This window comes from Nicotiana attenuata, chromosome 7 (genome assembly GCF_001879085.1).
Source record: "Nicotiana attenuata strain UT chromosome 7, NIATTr2, whole genome shotgun sequence".
In the NCBI taxonomy this organism is placed as follows: Eukaryota; Viridiplantae; Streptophyta; class Magnoliopsida; order Solanales; family Solanaceae; genus Nicotiana; species Nicotiana attenuata.
The window spans coordinates 108,904,960-108,919,783 of record NC_031995.1 but is presented as its reverse complement, the minus strand read 5'-3'; the positions used below and the strand labels follow the sequence as shown (position 1 = coordinate 108,919,783).

At 36.4% G+C, this 14,824-nt stretch overlaps 3 protein-coding genes across 4 annotated transcripts; 1 reads left to right on the top strand and 2 right to left on the bottom strand.

The window, feature by feature from the left end:
* LOC109229679 lies at nt 232–7,682 on the bottom strand. 2 transcript variants are annotated; one of them, XM_019395206.1, is made up of 12 exons: nt 7,397–7,682; nt 7,076–7,165; nt 6,873–6,978; nt 5,423–5,658; nt 4,978–5,099; nt 3,667–4,087; nt 3,356–3,596; nt 3,062–3,274; nt 2,866–2,958; nt 2,687–2,785; nt 1,677–2,006; nt 232–463 (listed from the first exon to the last, which is right to left on the bottom strand). In XM_019395206.1, exons 7-12 carry the CDS (start codon nt 3,356–3,358, stop codon nt 371–373), a joined length of 831 nt encoding a protein of 276 aa, XP_019250751.1. In that variant the 5' UTR covers nt 3,359–3,596; nt 3,667–4,087; nt 4,978–5,099; nt 5,423–5,658; nt 6,873–6,978; nt 7,076–7,165; nt 7,397–7,682; the 3' UTR covers nt 232–370. The 2 variants fall into 2 exon arrangements, with proteins under 2 accessions (XP_019250751.1, XP_019250752.1); XM_019395207.1 differs by lacking the exon at nt 5,423–5,658.
* LOC109230346 (magnesium transporter MRS2-I-like) lies at nt 4,578–7,111 on the bottom strand. The gene is made up of 6 exons (XM_019395854.1): nt 7,076–7,111; nt 6,873–6,978; nt 5,566–5,658; nt 5,423–5,467; nt 4,978–5,099; nt 4,578–4,586 (listed from the first exon to the last, which is right to left on the bottom strand). Exons 1-6 carry the CDS (start codon nt 7,109–7,111, stop codon nt 4,578–4,580), a joined length of 411 nt encoding a protein of 136 aa, XP_019251399.1.
* On the top strand, nt 8,858–14,824 carry LOC109229680 (ferredoxin-2-like). Its single transcript, XM_019395208.1, has 6 exons — nt 8,858–9,164; nt 9,247–9,310; nt 11,221–11,309; nt 12,271–12,339; nt 14,269–14,313; nt 14,443–14,824. The coding sequence occupies exons 1-6, from the start codon at nt 8,925–8,927 to the stop codon at nt 14,485–14,487; spliced, it is 552 nt and encodes a 183-aa protein (XP_019250753.1). The 5' UTR covers nt 8,858–8,924; the 3' UTR covers nt 14,488–14,824.

The following is a 14,824-nucleotide window of genomic DNA, read 5'->3' as shown; positions in this document are numbered from 1 at the left end:
TTGTAACCGCCGTAATTGCTGTCCCTTTCAGATTTTGGCCATTTTATACTGCCATAATTGTAATATTTTTAATGTTAATTTTTCAATTCCAATCCTTTATCCTTTCTACTGCACAATATCCGTCATAATATGTTATCAAGCACCCATCATAATAATTAACATAAATTATAGTAGAGACTTAGCAAAATATTCATCATATTAAAACATACCCAAAATCCACATCATCCAAGATTCAAGTTTAAGGTGTAGAGAGTTAAGAGAGTTACTCAATAGTTACATCATCCAAGATTCAAGTTTAAGGTGCAGAGAGTTAAGAGAGTTACTCAATAGTTACAACACAAAAAAACATAGTTCATCCTAACAATGATTACTAATTGTTGCCTGCTCCATTTTCATAGTTACTTCCGTCAAAGGATCTTCTAGGCCCAGTTGGTGACGGAACGCCATCTCCTAGATTGGGTGCCTGCATAACATAACATTAAGTAATTCAAATTGTATTGTACAATACCATGCATAATGAGCAAATAAAGTAAGCGAAGACTTGGAAGAGTCGACCCAATATCTATGGAAAGACTTCCTTTAAGTTGGTTAACTGGAGCAGCAAAATGATAAAGAGATGATAAGTTAAAGAGTGAAATGGGAATAGCACCAGAAATCATATTAACACCAAGAGAAATATAGCTCAAGCTAGTCAATCGAGCCTAATGAATATGGTATACTTCCTTCTAATCTATTCTCTGGTGCTGCTAAGGCAATTAGAGATGAAAGATTACCTAACGAATATGGCAACTCTCCTGTTAAATTATTTGATTTAAGAAATAGAGGGTTCTTCCATCCAGACCATCACCATAATCTTCTAGGACATGTAGGAACTCTTTTTGTTATGGAGCAAAAATCATGTTAGTAGAACATATTTCATCTAACTGCATGACATCAAATGTTCAGGTGTGGATCCTCTTCAATGAAGGCAGGGTTTTGGAACTAATAAATGCACATCTAAGGGAGTCAAGCAACCTGTCTCAAGTGCAAAGATCATTCCATGTAGGTCTATTGTGTGTGCAGCAATGTCCAGACGATAGGCCTAGCATGTCATAAATCTGAAGTTCACCTATTGATAAAGTAGTCTTGCTGAAGACACCTGAATCGGATGTACCAGATAATAAATTGCGATCACATGCCATCTCACATCACACAAGAATATGAATATAGGCATTTAAGGAAGCACGTAAGAACTGGGCAAACATGACAAACAAGACAATTACATGACTTGATAATACATTTCATTAGACACCCAACAACACCTTTCCTCCATCCTGTCAATGTTCATAAAGCCTTCCAGATTAAGAATTCAATTTCTTCAACACTATTTTCATCCGGAAAAGATCATCATTCTTCAACTAATTGATTCAGTTCAGTAAGATCTCCTAACAAATTCTAACACCTAAGGTCCTAAGCTGGTGCATTGTATAAAAAATTAAAAACAAGTTCCAGTATTGGCTTACAGACCACATAAAACAAAATCCATGTGTAAAAGAAAATATTGGGATCACGGTGAACCTAAATTGTAGGGTCAAAATTAACTCTAATTCACTACTTAGCATATTATTAGAAATGAAAAACCAGAGTGTGGAATGTGGAGAACTGTACGTAAAAGACTAGGTAATTAGTTAAATTACCTGTGAAGGAGTCGGAAATAAGTGAGCAAACTCCTCGGGGATATTTCCTATTTTCATTTGAAATAAGCTGGTTAGCGCATTTAATTGTGATCTCATATTTGCCATCTCTTGCACCCATTGTGGAGGTGGAGCACTAGTGCTAGCTGCGCCCATATAAGAACAACCACCTTGTCTTGATGTTTGCTTGAATACTACAGTTGGAACTGCACCCATGCCTAAGCCTCGAACACGGCCAGGGTGCTCGGGACCGAAGACTACACCAAGCGCGTCATTCGGTGAAATTTCTGCCCGAGTTTCTGGTCTCTGTCTTCGAATTTCTTCAATTCTTTCCTACAAGAGAGACAAAATATAATTACAAAAGCTAAGGATCGAGTCAATGGGTAGATTCTGAAGTGCACAACTTTTTAAAAGAAGCAGGACAAACTAAAGCTGCTGGAATTTCTGTTTTGCAGACAATGTATCAGCGAGAATGGACAGGAGTTGCAGATATTTTGGGCAGAAGATCAGCGAACTGCTTAATCTGCAGCTTCTATCACATTCAACAACTCTCACTGTTGAATTTAACAGCAGAAACTGGACTACCCTTCACATTGCAGGATGTATGCCGCAATACACTACTGAAATTCCAGTTTAGGTTAAATTCCCTAAGCTTCAGTTAATCCCACAGTTAAACCAGACAATGCAATACTCAAAAATGTGCAGAATTCTCTCAACTGATCAGAAAAACTAGAGCCAAACTGCGCAGAAATTTCAGCTTAATTTACTCCTCAACTTCTCCAGAAATTGTGGCAAACTTCAACAGATCAAGCTTCAGAATATCAAACTCTTAGCGCACAGAGAACTGGTGTACAATACAGAAATTGACTGTCAAACCACTGCCCCAAACTCAGAAATCTAATGCCAAAATTGTTACAGATTCACCAATGTGTCCAACTCAGCCGATAATATTCAACTTAGCAGAACTAACATGATCAGAATATGGAATGCAGAAAATAGTGATAGACACTTACCCCAATCTCCCTAGCTTGATCATTCACATAACTCCCATCTTTCCTCTTATGAGTCTCAGTCCACACTTTGCCGCGATCAACTTCTTTTCCCTGTTTCTTCTGAAAGTTTTAAAAAGTAAAATTAAACTAAATAACTCTTGTCACATTAAAGCGACAGTAAGTACGTCGTATTAAACAACCATCAAAGCCCTTCTTCTAGCCAAACTCATAGCACCACTAGTATGGGGAAGTGTTTGTTGTCCTCGAATCCATTGATTTCTCAAGCAAAGCGCCTACGAGTCAAAAAGGGAAAAAAAGAAGTCACATCAGTGGCAGAGAAGAAGCAGCAGCAGAGACAAGTAGTGAAACAAGAAGAAGAACAACAACAACAACAACCTTTGTTTCCTCTTTAAAACGATAGTTAACAAACAATGCCCATTGGTCCATGGGAATGCCTTCTGGAACATTCTTGATGATATCCTCTTTACTCAACAATGGATCCTCAGCCCCATGATATAGTTTAAGCCTGAATTCCTTCCACTTTTTGTTAAGTGAATTGTTAATCCAACCTTTTACCTTTTGCGGATCACTCGTAAAGGAAAACCGAGACTTTACAAAAATAATATATGTTAGTTTACTGCTGACAGAACTATAACATACAAACTAAGCAAAAGAATTAAAAGGCATTACCATTACGAATCATTAAAAGCACGGTTCACAAAAGGCTTAGGCATGGATGCCCAACTCTCGAAGCCAATAGGAAAGTATTGAGGATTTGTAGCAAGCTGCCCCAAAAATCCTGCAAGAAGGCCGGCTGATTTTCCAATAGGTTGAGCAAACTCATCACATTCTACAATTATACGCGATCCATTCTCCAAGTTATGGACATCCTGAACCTTCAACCTAATAGATTTTATCACTTGACGTTCATCTGCAACAAAATAAAGAACATATAAAAATATTAATCGAGGAAAACAAAATCATTTATAATTCATATGTACCTATAAACATCGACAACCCAATCACGAGGCTCCGAGTCATCTGTAACTCGTCTACGTGTAGTTGGTTGTGAAGAGACTCCATCAGATGATGAAGATGGAATGCCATTCTGTGACGAGACTCTATTAGTTGATGAAGCTGGAATGCCATTCTGTGACGAGACTCTGTTAGTTGATGAAGTTGGAATGCGATTCTGTGAGGAGACTCTATTAATTGATGAAGCTGGAATGCCATTTTGTGACGAGACTCTATTAGTTGATGAAGATGGAATGATGGGTTGTGTATGACGTAAAGAGTCTCGATCAGAAGATGAATATGAAGCTTGAGCGTGAGACTGAGCATGTGATGACTGCTCTGGAGCAAGTGAAGAGCTCCCTTTGATTGATTTGAACAGATTTTTCACCCGATTTTGCTTCGGCATCTCTACATATATACATGGTTGAACAAAGTGATTAGTTAGGACCCCAACAGCTCTACATATATACATGCATCTGGAAAATGTTTTGGACAACTAGTTATTCTGTTATTATCACAGAATTCAAATACCGACAGGAATAATCCAAAACCTTTGTTGTTTCCCAAGAAAGGAATTAAGTGGGAATAACAAACACAAAAACATGCTTTCCACGATTGAACAACTCGACCAATTGAATTTGTTCCACGCACACAACATTAATCCCAAACTTCTGAATTAAAATTTCTGCTCTAAACACCATTAAGAAACAAAAAGCCACACAAGAACATGGGACACCAATCAAACCTCAATCAACAAACAAAGAACCTTATGCATCTGCTAAAACCTCTACATTCAATTCCAGTTCTATTATCACCACAAAACAAAAGGCCACACATGCATGCATATGATGTAATGGTATTCTTGCATTTCATGCCAAGAACTTGAGTTGTACCTCTTCTACTTCTCCTGATGAAGAACAAGAATATGTATTAATCAAAGGTAAGGAAGAAGTAGAAGAGAAAAAGAAGAAGTTGCACAAGTAGAAGAAACTGCAGCATGTTTATTATCAGATACAGATGCTGTAGCATGTCTCCTCTCTATTACTTAATTACACGCCCATCAATAGACCCATACTCAAAAGCAAAATCCAGAAATTTTCTACGCCCATCTGCGTATTCAAGTGTATTTCGTGGTTTGCTAATCCAAGATTTATCAATTGGCATGGCTAGAAAAGAAGATAAGATAACATCACAATATCAAAATGAAAAAGCTAGTTCATAGCCACTATATGAAAATCAAAAGAATAATAATCACTTAATCAAACATTTAAGCTTGTTTTTTGGTTTACTAATCTTACCTTGGAGGTGAGCTCATCTAAAGCTGGGTAAGCAGCGGTCTCTAGTTCTCGTGTCTGAGTGTCAAGATAACTGCATACACCTACTAGTGCTACTTCTAAAGCTCGAAATTCAAATGGAAACTCTGCATGATATCCACAAGATAACATTAGTCAATTAGGATCTCAAGATAAACAATCCAAAAGAACATGTAGTAATCAACGACATAGAGAATAAAGGAGCACAAAAAACAAGAAAAAGCAAAAGAAAAGTTGGTTAATAAAAGCAACAAAAGAGCTGGAGTTTAACTCCCATACATTGATAGTAAAAGTGTGGGATTAGTAACCTTAAAAAATTAGACAAGTATCTTCTATAATAGGGTTAAAATACATTACGAGAGTAAATTTTTTAACAATCAGTATCTATAAGTTAATTAAATCCAAAGAATTGTCCATTTCAGGTACATACCAGTAGGTTCAACAGTTTGCATTTCATTTCGTGTCCCATTAACAGCTGTTAAACACACAAAGAAGTACTTTGATCCAGAGAAGCAACACACTCCCTTAAATGTTTAAACCAGTGAAATCGACGGCTGAATCAAAAAAATTGACTGCCAAACGGTGAAATTGATGGCTTAAGCAGTGAATCGACAGCTAAAATCAGTGATTTAAACTGATCTTCGTCCAATACACGCACATGCACGCCTAAAATCAATGAAATTAATGGCTAAATCAGCAAAATCGAAACCTAAATCAGTGAAATTCACGGCTAAAATCAGTGATTTAAACTGATACCCATCCAATACACACACATGCACGCCTTAAATCAGTGAAATCAACGGCATTTTGAAAGGAATTACACGAACGACTTGAAACCGGATTATCAGAAAAGGGCTATCGTCTCAAACGCATTACCTTAAACAACTTGAAATCTGATCTCCTTGCATAAAAGCTATGGCGAAACGTCTGTTTATTTAGACCTTAAACGATTTGGGGGAATGAAATTGATACATATTTATCTAGGGCTTTAGAGAGAAAGAGAGAGGTGTAGAGAAGGTCTGTGGTTTAAAGAGAAAGAGAGACCGTCTGTTTTGATGGCATAATGTTTTTGATAAAGTTCTTAATATTAAACATTAGTGGCGGTTTGGAACCGCCGTAATTGTAAAAAAAACGCCATTTTAACATACGCACTAATGGCGTCTGGAACGCCGCCGTATTATGATTTATATTGCGGCGGTTTTGGCAAACCGCCGTTATTTAACCGCCGCAATAATTCCGGTTTTTTGTAGTGATAACAGATGAATAGATCTAAAGCTAGGATAATACCCACTCTACTACCCTGAAGCCCCAGCTAATCTCAAATTTGACTTAAAAGATAACGGAAGAACACCTTCAGATCAATTTTGTGGATGCATGTGCTCCAAAGTTTTTCAATTTGTGCTAAATCTGTCAAAATTTAGATTTAACCACACACTTCACAAATATTAAGGTTTAAAGTACTCCAAAAGTAAATCATATATTAAGATCAACATTTTGCTTCAAGTGAGATCAGAAAAGTAAAAATCATTTATTATTTTGTTCATATTAAAATAATTATTTATTCAGCAAAAAAACTTATTACACCATTTGAGATACTTATTTAGAACCACATAACATCGTAGCTTTGCATCTCTGGGAACTATATTGTTTTTGTGTTAATTTCACTAACACAAATCCATGTCAACCCAAGCTCATTACCAGAAAAGAAGTAATACAATAAAGTAAAATCACAAGTCCGCAAATCTAAAGTCCAAAATTTAGATTTATGTTTTCTCTTTGAAAGTTATTTGTTATGTTTAATTACATAACCAAAATAGCAACTTCTATATAAAGACATGGCTCATTAATTTGTAAAAGCTCTTTAGCATCAAGGAACTTACCACCAAACAGGTTTGCACCCCTCTTCTGCAACAAACTGAGTTCATGGAAGACAGATATGCTCATACTGGTTATTTTTCTGGAGAAGGAATAGACAAGAACTTGACCCTAGGTAAAAAAAAAACACATTTAACTTTTAGCAGGTGAAAGATGCAAAAATATAACGATTAAAGCACATTTTCAGTGTCTCGGTAGGAGATAATACCTTTGGCCTCAGAATATCCAAACTGGATTTTGGCATGTCTTCATGATATGCTTCCTTTTACTGAGGCATATGTCGAACATGACTAACAAACTGGAAGGACCACAAAATATTTGTAATCCATAATTTCTCAGTAATCTCAAGACCAACTTAAAAGACCGTAAATCAGAATATGCATGTACAAAATCGGGTGGAAAAATATTTAAAAAACTGTAAGAAAGAAAATACATGAAAATGGAGGAAAATTAACACCCAACACTAACTAACATTTATATATTGCATCGGAACAGAGAAAATAGAAGGGGGAAAAGAGTTGAGTCTTACATGCAATAAATACGTAGAAAGTTGAGTCACTTTTAACATTATGTCTATGGCGGACGGCAAAGAGTGTTTGAAGACTCTTCTAAAATTGTCTTTGATTATGCTTATCATGGACGGTTGAAGCAGAAATTAGAAGCACGAAAAGCAACCCAAAGAAAAAGGACAAATAGATAGAAAGAGCTAAACAACAGTCTAATAGAAGATCGGCAGGAGCAAAGCGATGGTCTTTCACTGAAAGAGGGAGAAGAGAACGATCAAGGAGCAGTCTCAAGTTCAGCTGAATTTTCTGGAAGAATAAAGGGCATCTAATGTAATAAATTCATAAAGTAAGGGCAAAAATGCGTCAATAATAATAATAATAATAATGAAGTGGCTAGTTTATGTATGACAAAGATGACGTAGGCCTTATTTGTTTTTTTTTAAGATTAAGAAGTCTGAATCTGAACACGCATCTGAATATCAAGATGTGTATTAAGATTAAGACATTTGAATCTGAATATATTAAGATGTGTATTAAGATCTGAATAGAAATAATTAAGACTGTTTGATTTTTAACATCTGAATGTATAAAATTTATCTTTATTTGAAAATTAATAAACATAAAATTCAAATGAAATACTAACTAATCTAATATTCTATCAATAAAATATGTAGTTTTTTAAAATATGATAGTTGTTGGTGGTGATGGCTAACGGGTGAATGCCGACTACAAGCGGTGGTTGGTGGTATTTTTGGTTGATGATGGTGGTTCATGCTAGTAGCTAGTAGTGATTGGTAGTGGTGGCGATTATGATTGAGGATGGTGGTGGTGGGTGGTGATAGTTAATAATGTCGGGTGGTGGTAGTAGTTGTGATTGAGGAAGGTGGTGGGTGCGTGGTGGTAGGTTATATTGATGGGCAGTGCCGGCTGTGGTTGTTGATGGTGATGGGGTGGTCAGTTGTGGTAGTTGAGGCGGATGAGTATTGATTGTGGGTGAGAATGATGGTGGTCGGAGTGGTGTGGATAGTATGTGGTGATGGTCGATAATAGAGGCTATGATTAAGGATGATGGTGGCGTGGTGGTGGGGCAGAGGTGGTGGTGGTGGTGGGGGGTGGTGGTGGTGGTGATGGTTGAGTATGGTGGTGGTGGCGGCATGGTCGTAGTTGATAATGGTAGGCGGTGGCAGCAGTTAATAATGAATATATGATAGCATCTTAATGAAATTAAGTCTCTGTTATAGATCTTAATCATACAGACCTATTCAGACTCATTAAGTGGTTGTGAAGTAAAAAAAATAAACACACTTAATGATTAAGATCTGAATAATTAAGATTCAGACTTTAAAAACAAACGCACTTAATGTCTGAGATCTGAGTGATTAAGATTCAGACCTCCATTAAGTGCAAACAGATGAGGCCGTAATTCCAGAAGCTTGAGTTTACCGTTTTGCCCTTGGTCGGCAGTATTTGCAAATAGTGAACACTGGAAATCATTAGTTTTATTCCGACCTTTATCCAGAAACACAAACAACAGAACCTCTTCTTCCGTCAATGGATCTTCTTCAACCTCCTTGTAGCGCTTGCACTTCCCCTCTTCTCCGGCAACTATCTTCTCTCAATTCCGCCAACTTCTCTTTGAATTCCGTCAAATGCCGCCGCAAAACTACTCCGAAATTTCAAACTCCCGTCGCCGGCCAAAATGGTAGCAGCTATTCTCCCTCAGTTCCCACACATAAAGTCACCGTTCTCGACCGCCAACGTGGCGTGGTTCACCAATTCCTCGTTCCCGAGGTACTAATTCCAAATACTTTTTCCTGCTAAATTCGTGCGTTATATTTAAAATTGTTACTTGAAGAGTTGAATTGGAATGTAGGACCAATACATATTGCATACAGCAGAGGCTCAGAACATTGCGCTCCCATTCGCTTGCAGGCATGGTATTGGTTCATATCCAATAATTTACAATAGCATTCCCCCCCCCCCCCCCCTATTTATATGTTAGTCTATTTCTTCTTGCATATTTAAGCTGCTATTTTATGATACTACTTGAACTACTAACAGACTGTGAGTATTGGAATGGTTTGAGTTAACTGAAGGTTTACTGGTTTTTAAAAATTGGGGCTGGGCATTTGGCAGTTAAGTTTTGGCTTGTTATAGTCATCTTACCTTTTGGTAGGAAAGCTTTTGTGGGATTATAGATCTCCACCAACTTTTACACAAAGATTTGACTTGTCAGGATCTTTCCATGCTTAAACCTATTAATGAAGCTGTTATCTCTCTCTGCTAACTTTAAAAGGAGCGGGTTTGATTTTCACTAAGGAGTACCATGCACTTTGTTTGTGGTTTGTTTTTGATGGATTATTATGAGCAGCGGAAACAATCCCAGTATCAAAATCACATGTAATCTAAATAACTAGTATAAACGGGATTTCACGGGTTACCTCTTGAAGCGTGAACACGACTCTTCAGTCACGTGAGCCTTCAATTTCACATCGTCTCGTTGAAATCTCCACCACCCGCACGATCGCGATTTCCGAACATTCCACGGTCTTCTACTGTGTTACCCGAATAATTTCCGGAAATAGTAATTTCGTGTGGACGAAATTTTCTAGGAAAATATGGCTGAAATTCGTCCATTATTTCTCTCTTCTCTAGGTGGAAAACCTTTTGTATTTATAGCATAAGTTTTAAGAGTTAAAACCCTTTTTCCAAAACCTGTTAGGTTTTCCTTTACACCAGAAAAATGATTCCTTTATTTCCAGTTATTTAGGCACAGCAAGGACCACATAACTTAATTAACAAGGCTTCCAATTATGAAATTAATTTATAATTTTCGAAATTAATATCCACCATAATTAATTACGAATTATTCCACTAAAAATCCGTAATTGCACTCCTTGTTCAATTTCGAAATTCATCCATTAAATCTTATTTAGCTTCCCATGTTAAGATTCATATACTAATCAATTAAATTAAATTAATGACGATTTAATTTATTGATTATTTTCTTTAGACTTTCGCTTAACTTATTTCATGTGTCGGATACAAAATTCATTGGTCGGGTTTACACATGAAAACTTATAAGCTTTCATAAAGGTGTATCATCAATCTCTAAACCGAGACATAGATTCCATCAACTAACTATTACTTCGTCAATGTACATTATTATTGTCCAATTTAGAATCTCGCCTTTTAATAAAGCAAAACAATAATAATATATACAACTAATAATAATTATTTCAAGATTAAAAGTATAAGTACATTTAATGGCTAGAGGGTTTATTTTATTAGTCAGTATAAAATACTTATCTCTACTTGGCCCGTTCAATACATACAAAATGTACTAGCACAAGAAGGTGGAATTAAACAATTTCCATAATCAAGATAAATTATATTTAATCTTGTGCTACAATCATTCCTGATGGTTTGTCCAATTCCATCATTAGATTGTGAACTCAAACTTTATACTTATAAGAACCGATGATTTAATCTTCCGTGTATAAACTATACTCTATACACTAAATCATCTACTATATAAGCAAAGGACAGAGACTAATATATGATCTATTTAAAACTTTATTTAAACTGAATAAACAATTATTTCATAATAAATACTATATCTAAACCAAAACTCATGTTTAATAGTATATATCCCAACAGTTTTAACCTTAAGGTTCTCTTTCGTTTGTTTCTCACAAAATGCACATTTCTCTTTGATCTAGGGTCAAATGCATTGGGGTTTGATTGTGTAACTTTGACCTTTAACCGTTAGCCTCTTTTTCATCAGATTTTCTCCATATGATGGTCTTGTTACATTTTTCTAATTTAATAATCCAATATGTTGAAGGATGTTGTACGAGCTGTGCTGTTCGTGTAAAATCAGGGCAACTTAGACAACCGGAGGCACTGGGGATTTCTGCAGAGTTGAAGTCTAAGGTACTTTAAATCACGTTGAGCTTCTGTGGATGCAGTTCTTATTTGCTTTTATTGTTTGACTGTCGATTCTTGGTAGTTTTGATTGTTTCTCCTTTGTTATACCTTAAATGTAATTTTTCTCTCTTTTTTATGCTAATATAATTGATGTAACTGATCAAAAAAGAAATGATATTTATGTGATGTGACAAGGAATTTTTTGGTCTCGAGACTGATAAAGCATGCAAACCTTGTCTGCATGTTATTTGTCCATGAAACAATGACGAGCTTTTATTCCAAAAGGTTTTGGAATGTTTTGAAATTCCTCGTGACATCAGACATGTGATGCAATTCATTTTCCTTATTTAAAAAATCATATATGTGATGTAACTAGGAATTTCTTGGTCTCAAGAGTCGAGACTGATGAAGCATGTGAACTTCATCTGCACGTTATTTGTCCACAAAACAATGGAGAGATGTTGTTCCTCAAGGTTTTGGAAGATGGAATTCATAAACTTCCAGCTCAAGCTAGTAACTCCACTGTTTTCATGTGATACTCAATGACAAGATGACTGACGAAATGTTTCATTAGTTCGTTAATAATCCCTCTTTGCAACTATTTGGCCATGACTTGGAGATGTACCTTCCATGCTCAACTCCCCATCTTCTCAAAAAAAAAAAATGGTCTTATCATTAATTCTTCTTTCATTAGACTTATAAGAGATCTGATGGTAGCCATTAGTCTGTCAAATCCTATGAGCCAAAATACAGGCTCGGATCACAATGATTGAGACCTATTAGTTAAGGTTAACAGATGAGGTACAGGGTCTTCGGCTCTTCGCAGAGGTCCGCGTTGCTAATACCTGAAAGAAGTCCTGGCTTTTTACATGTATCTTGAACTAGATATAAGCGAAGTGACGGTCTTCATTTTACCTGTCTTCTTCTGCCTTTTTCCAGGATTAATCGAATATGCTTTGATTTGTAGGGTTATGCACTTCTTTGTGTGGGATTTCCGTCATCTGACCTTGAAGTTGAAACACAGGATGAAGATGAGGTAATTAACCACTTGGAATTGCAAAAGTTTGGCTTTGGGTGGCAATAAAGAGCAAATCTATTTGACCAACCATTACCATCTAAATAATCATTTGACGTCCACCTTTTATAGGTTCAGTTTGGCCTATGAAGCATGGGTACAAAATATATGGCTGCATACTAGATTCATACCTTTGTTAGGAATCAACAGTTGATGACCCTCTCTGGATACTTACTGACGATATCCCAATTTTCTTCTTATGTTTTTCTGTCTTTTCAACTTCATGCCCTTAAGCAATTGAAACTTAAGTTGCTCGGACATGGGTGTGGGTATCCGACACGGGTGCGGATCTAGAGGTCGGATCCTTCGAGATGTAAATTCTAAAATTCGGGGATACGGTTCCTAGTACGGATGCGAGTGCCAGGATCGGACTAAAAACAATTCAAAAAAAATAAAAATATAAAAATATCTTTAAATTATGAGAAATTTTGTGGAATACTAATGTATAACTCGTAAAGTATGGATTTTTTTTTTATTCTCAAGTTGTAGATAAGTGTAGGATTGATTTCCTAGATAAGATATGCTATTTTCTTCAAATTTACCCTAGTTTTGGTTCTGATATCGAATCAATTGTATCTCGTCTCGAATTTTTCCGTCTGTCATGGTCAACAACAACAACAACAACAAACCCAGTGTCATGGTTAAAGTACCCAAAATTGTTTGACCACATCCCGTATAGATCCCATACCCACACCCATACTAGTGTCGTGTCACACGAGTGCGGCATCTAAGCTGCCGTGTCGGAGCAACTTAGATTGAAACCAAAGGGCACACCAAGTTTTTCATCTTAGGCGCATGCCTAATGCCAAAGTTTTCCTTTGAATCATCAGCAATAATACTTGCCATATCCATGCAGCTGACACACTACCTCAAAGAGTTATGTGCAATACACATTCTTTACTCCTCTAAACTTCTTCCTTTCTCACTTTCTATAAAAGACAGTTACCCTCCCTTTTGTAGAAGCAGGATGCATGTGGTTCCTTTGATAAGAAGATTTTTCAAAAAAGAAAACAAAATATAGAGAAATTGTTGCTCTATGAGATTAGCAAAAATGAATTAATGAGTGCTTAAATAACAATAATGAATTACCTGTACCCTTTAGCCCAACCTACTTTTAGCCTATTAACGGTGGGGCTTTTTATTATGAGAACTAACAATGAGGTGTTTTGGTTTTAACTCATGCCATTCCCACTCAGCCCGTGCATTTGTCACATCAAGCCTGACCAAAAATCTATAGCCTCAACTTATGCAAAAAATGCAGCAGATGCAAAGCTAGTTAAGAGCGCCAAATGACTGCGATTAACTGCTCAGATTATAGTGTATTCATTTTCTAAATGAATGGCTAGAAAGAAAAAATTGATCTCTTAGAGGACTAGACAAGAAGCAGAAACAAGTTTGTGACTCTGTTCGAACAGGGCTAAGCAAAAAAGGCAGCAACATGTTTGTTCTTTGGCCTTCCAGTTTCTTCTATAGTGTGTTGCTCTGGCATACGTTCTTTGCGAGATGTGATGTTCAGATGAGCCTGCAACAAACTTTTCATATTTCAATATATGTATTAACCTTTCTGACTGCTTTATTTTCCGCGAGACACTGAAGTTACGAGTATTGTATTTCCAGTAACCAGGTGGAATTCATGTTTTCCTCTTTGAACATTTTAGAGATTTTAGCTTATTACCTGTAGTATTTTCATGGAAACTTTACCTCGATAGAAAATTATATCAGTAGAGCATGAAGCTTTGCTGGTATTTTTGTAGTTGAAATGGTGGGGTTTACAGTAAAGGTACTGACAGCTATTTTCAGAACTCCCCTCTGAAGTTTTAGCCAAATGATCAATTGTGTAGTTTTGATCTATTATGCTACCACGGACCTGACATCATGTTGTATTTTCAGGTATATTGGCTTCAATTTGGGAGATATTTTGCTCGAGGACCTATTGTAAGTTCTACGTTTCTGTAATTTCCTATTAATGTAAGAAAGCAGTCGAGAGGGGATACTGATGATGTAAGAAAGGACAAGTAATACAAGTTGTTCTAAGTTCCTAAGGTTTACTTTTCCCTGTTGCAGGAGAGAGATGATTATGCATTGGAATTAGCAATGGGAGATGAATAACCTGTCAAGAGTTTAGAGAATGTGGAGTCAAAAACAAATGTGTAATTTTCTTGCCTCTCGTTGTATATCTGGGGTAATATGCTCTCCATTGCCTTTTCCTCAGTGGATTGGCTGTTCTCTTGTACCGTTAGTATAATGAATAAAAATTAATGTTCTCTTCCTTGTCAGATAGGAGCCTGCTTAATGACATCTTGTTATGCCCTTAATGTATTCGAAGTTTTGAAGATGACATCTGTATGAGGTGCACTTTCTTCGGAATGAATTAGAGTACTTTCTAATTATTGAGCCATTGTTGAACACCCAACTCTGGTCAACTAATGGAGGAAAACTTTTTAAA

Excerpts from the sequence above, each read along its gene's own strand:
- LOC109229679 (XM_019395206.1), bottom strand. Across the intron at positions 2,959-3,061 it reads GTTTTAAAGAGGAAACAAAG|GCGCTTTGCTTGAGAAATCA; the intron begins GTTGTTGTTGTT and ends TTTGACTCGTAG. Across the intron at positions 2,007-2,686 it reads ATCAAGCTAGGGAGATTGGG|GAAAGAATTGAAGAAATTCG; the intron begins GTAAGTGTCTAT and ends TCTCTCTTGTAG.
- LOC109230346 (XM_019395854.1), bottom strand. The coding sequence starts at position 7,111 with ATGCCAAAATCCAGTTTGGATATTCTGAGGCCAAAG. Across the intron at positions 5,659-6,872 it reads GGGTGCAAACCTGTTTGGTG|GCGTGCATGTGCGTGTATTG; the intron begins GTAAGTTCCTTG and ends CATTGATTTTAG. Across the intron at positions 5,100-5,422 it reads GCAAACTGTTGAACCTACTG|AGTTTCCATTTGAATTTCGA; the intron begins GTATGTACCTGA and ends GATATCATGCAG.
- LOC109229680 (XM_019395208.1), top strand. The coding sequence starts at position 8,925 with ATGGATCTTCTTCAACCTCCTTGTAGCGCTTGCACTTCCCCTCTTCTC. Across the intron at positions 12,340-14,268 it reads AAACACAGGATGAAGATGAG|GTATATTGGCTTCAATTTGG; the intron begins GTAATTAACCAC and ends TTGTATTTTCAG. Across the intron at positions 14,314-14,442 it reads ATTTTGCTCGAGGACCTATT|GAGAGAGATGATTATGCATT; the intron begins GTAAGTTCTACG and ends TCCCTGTTGCAG.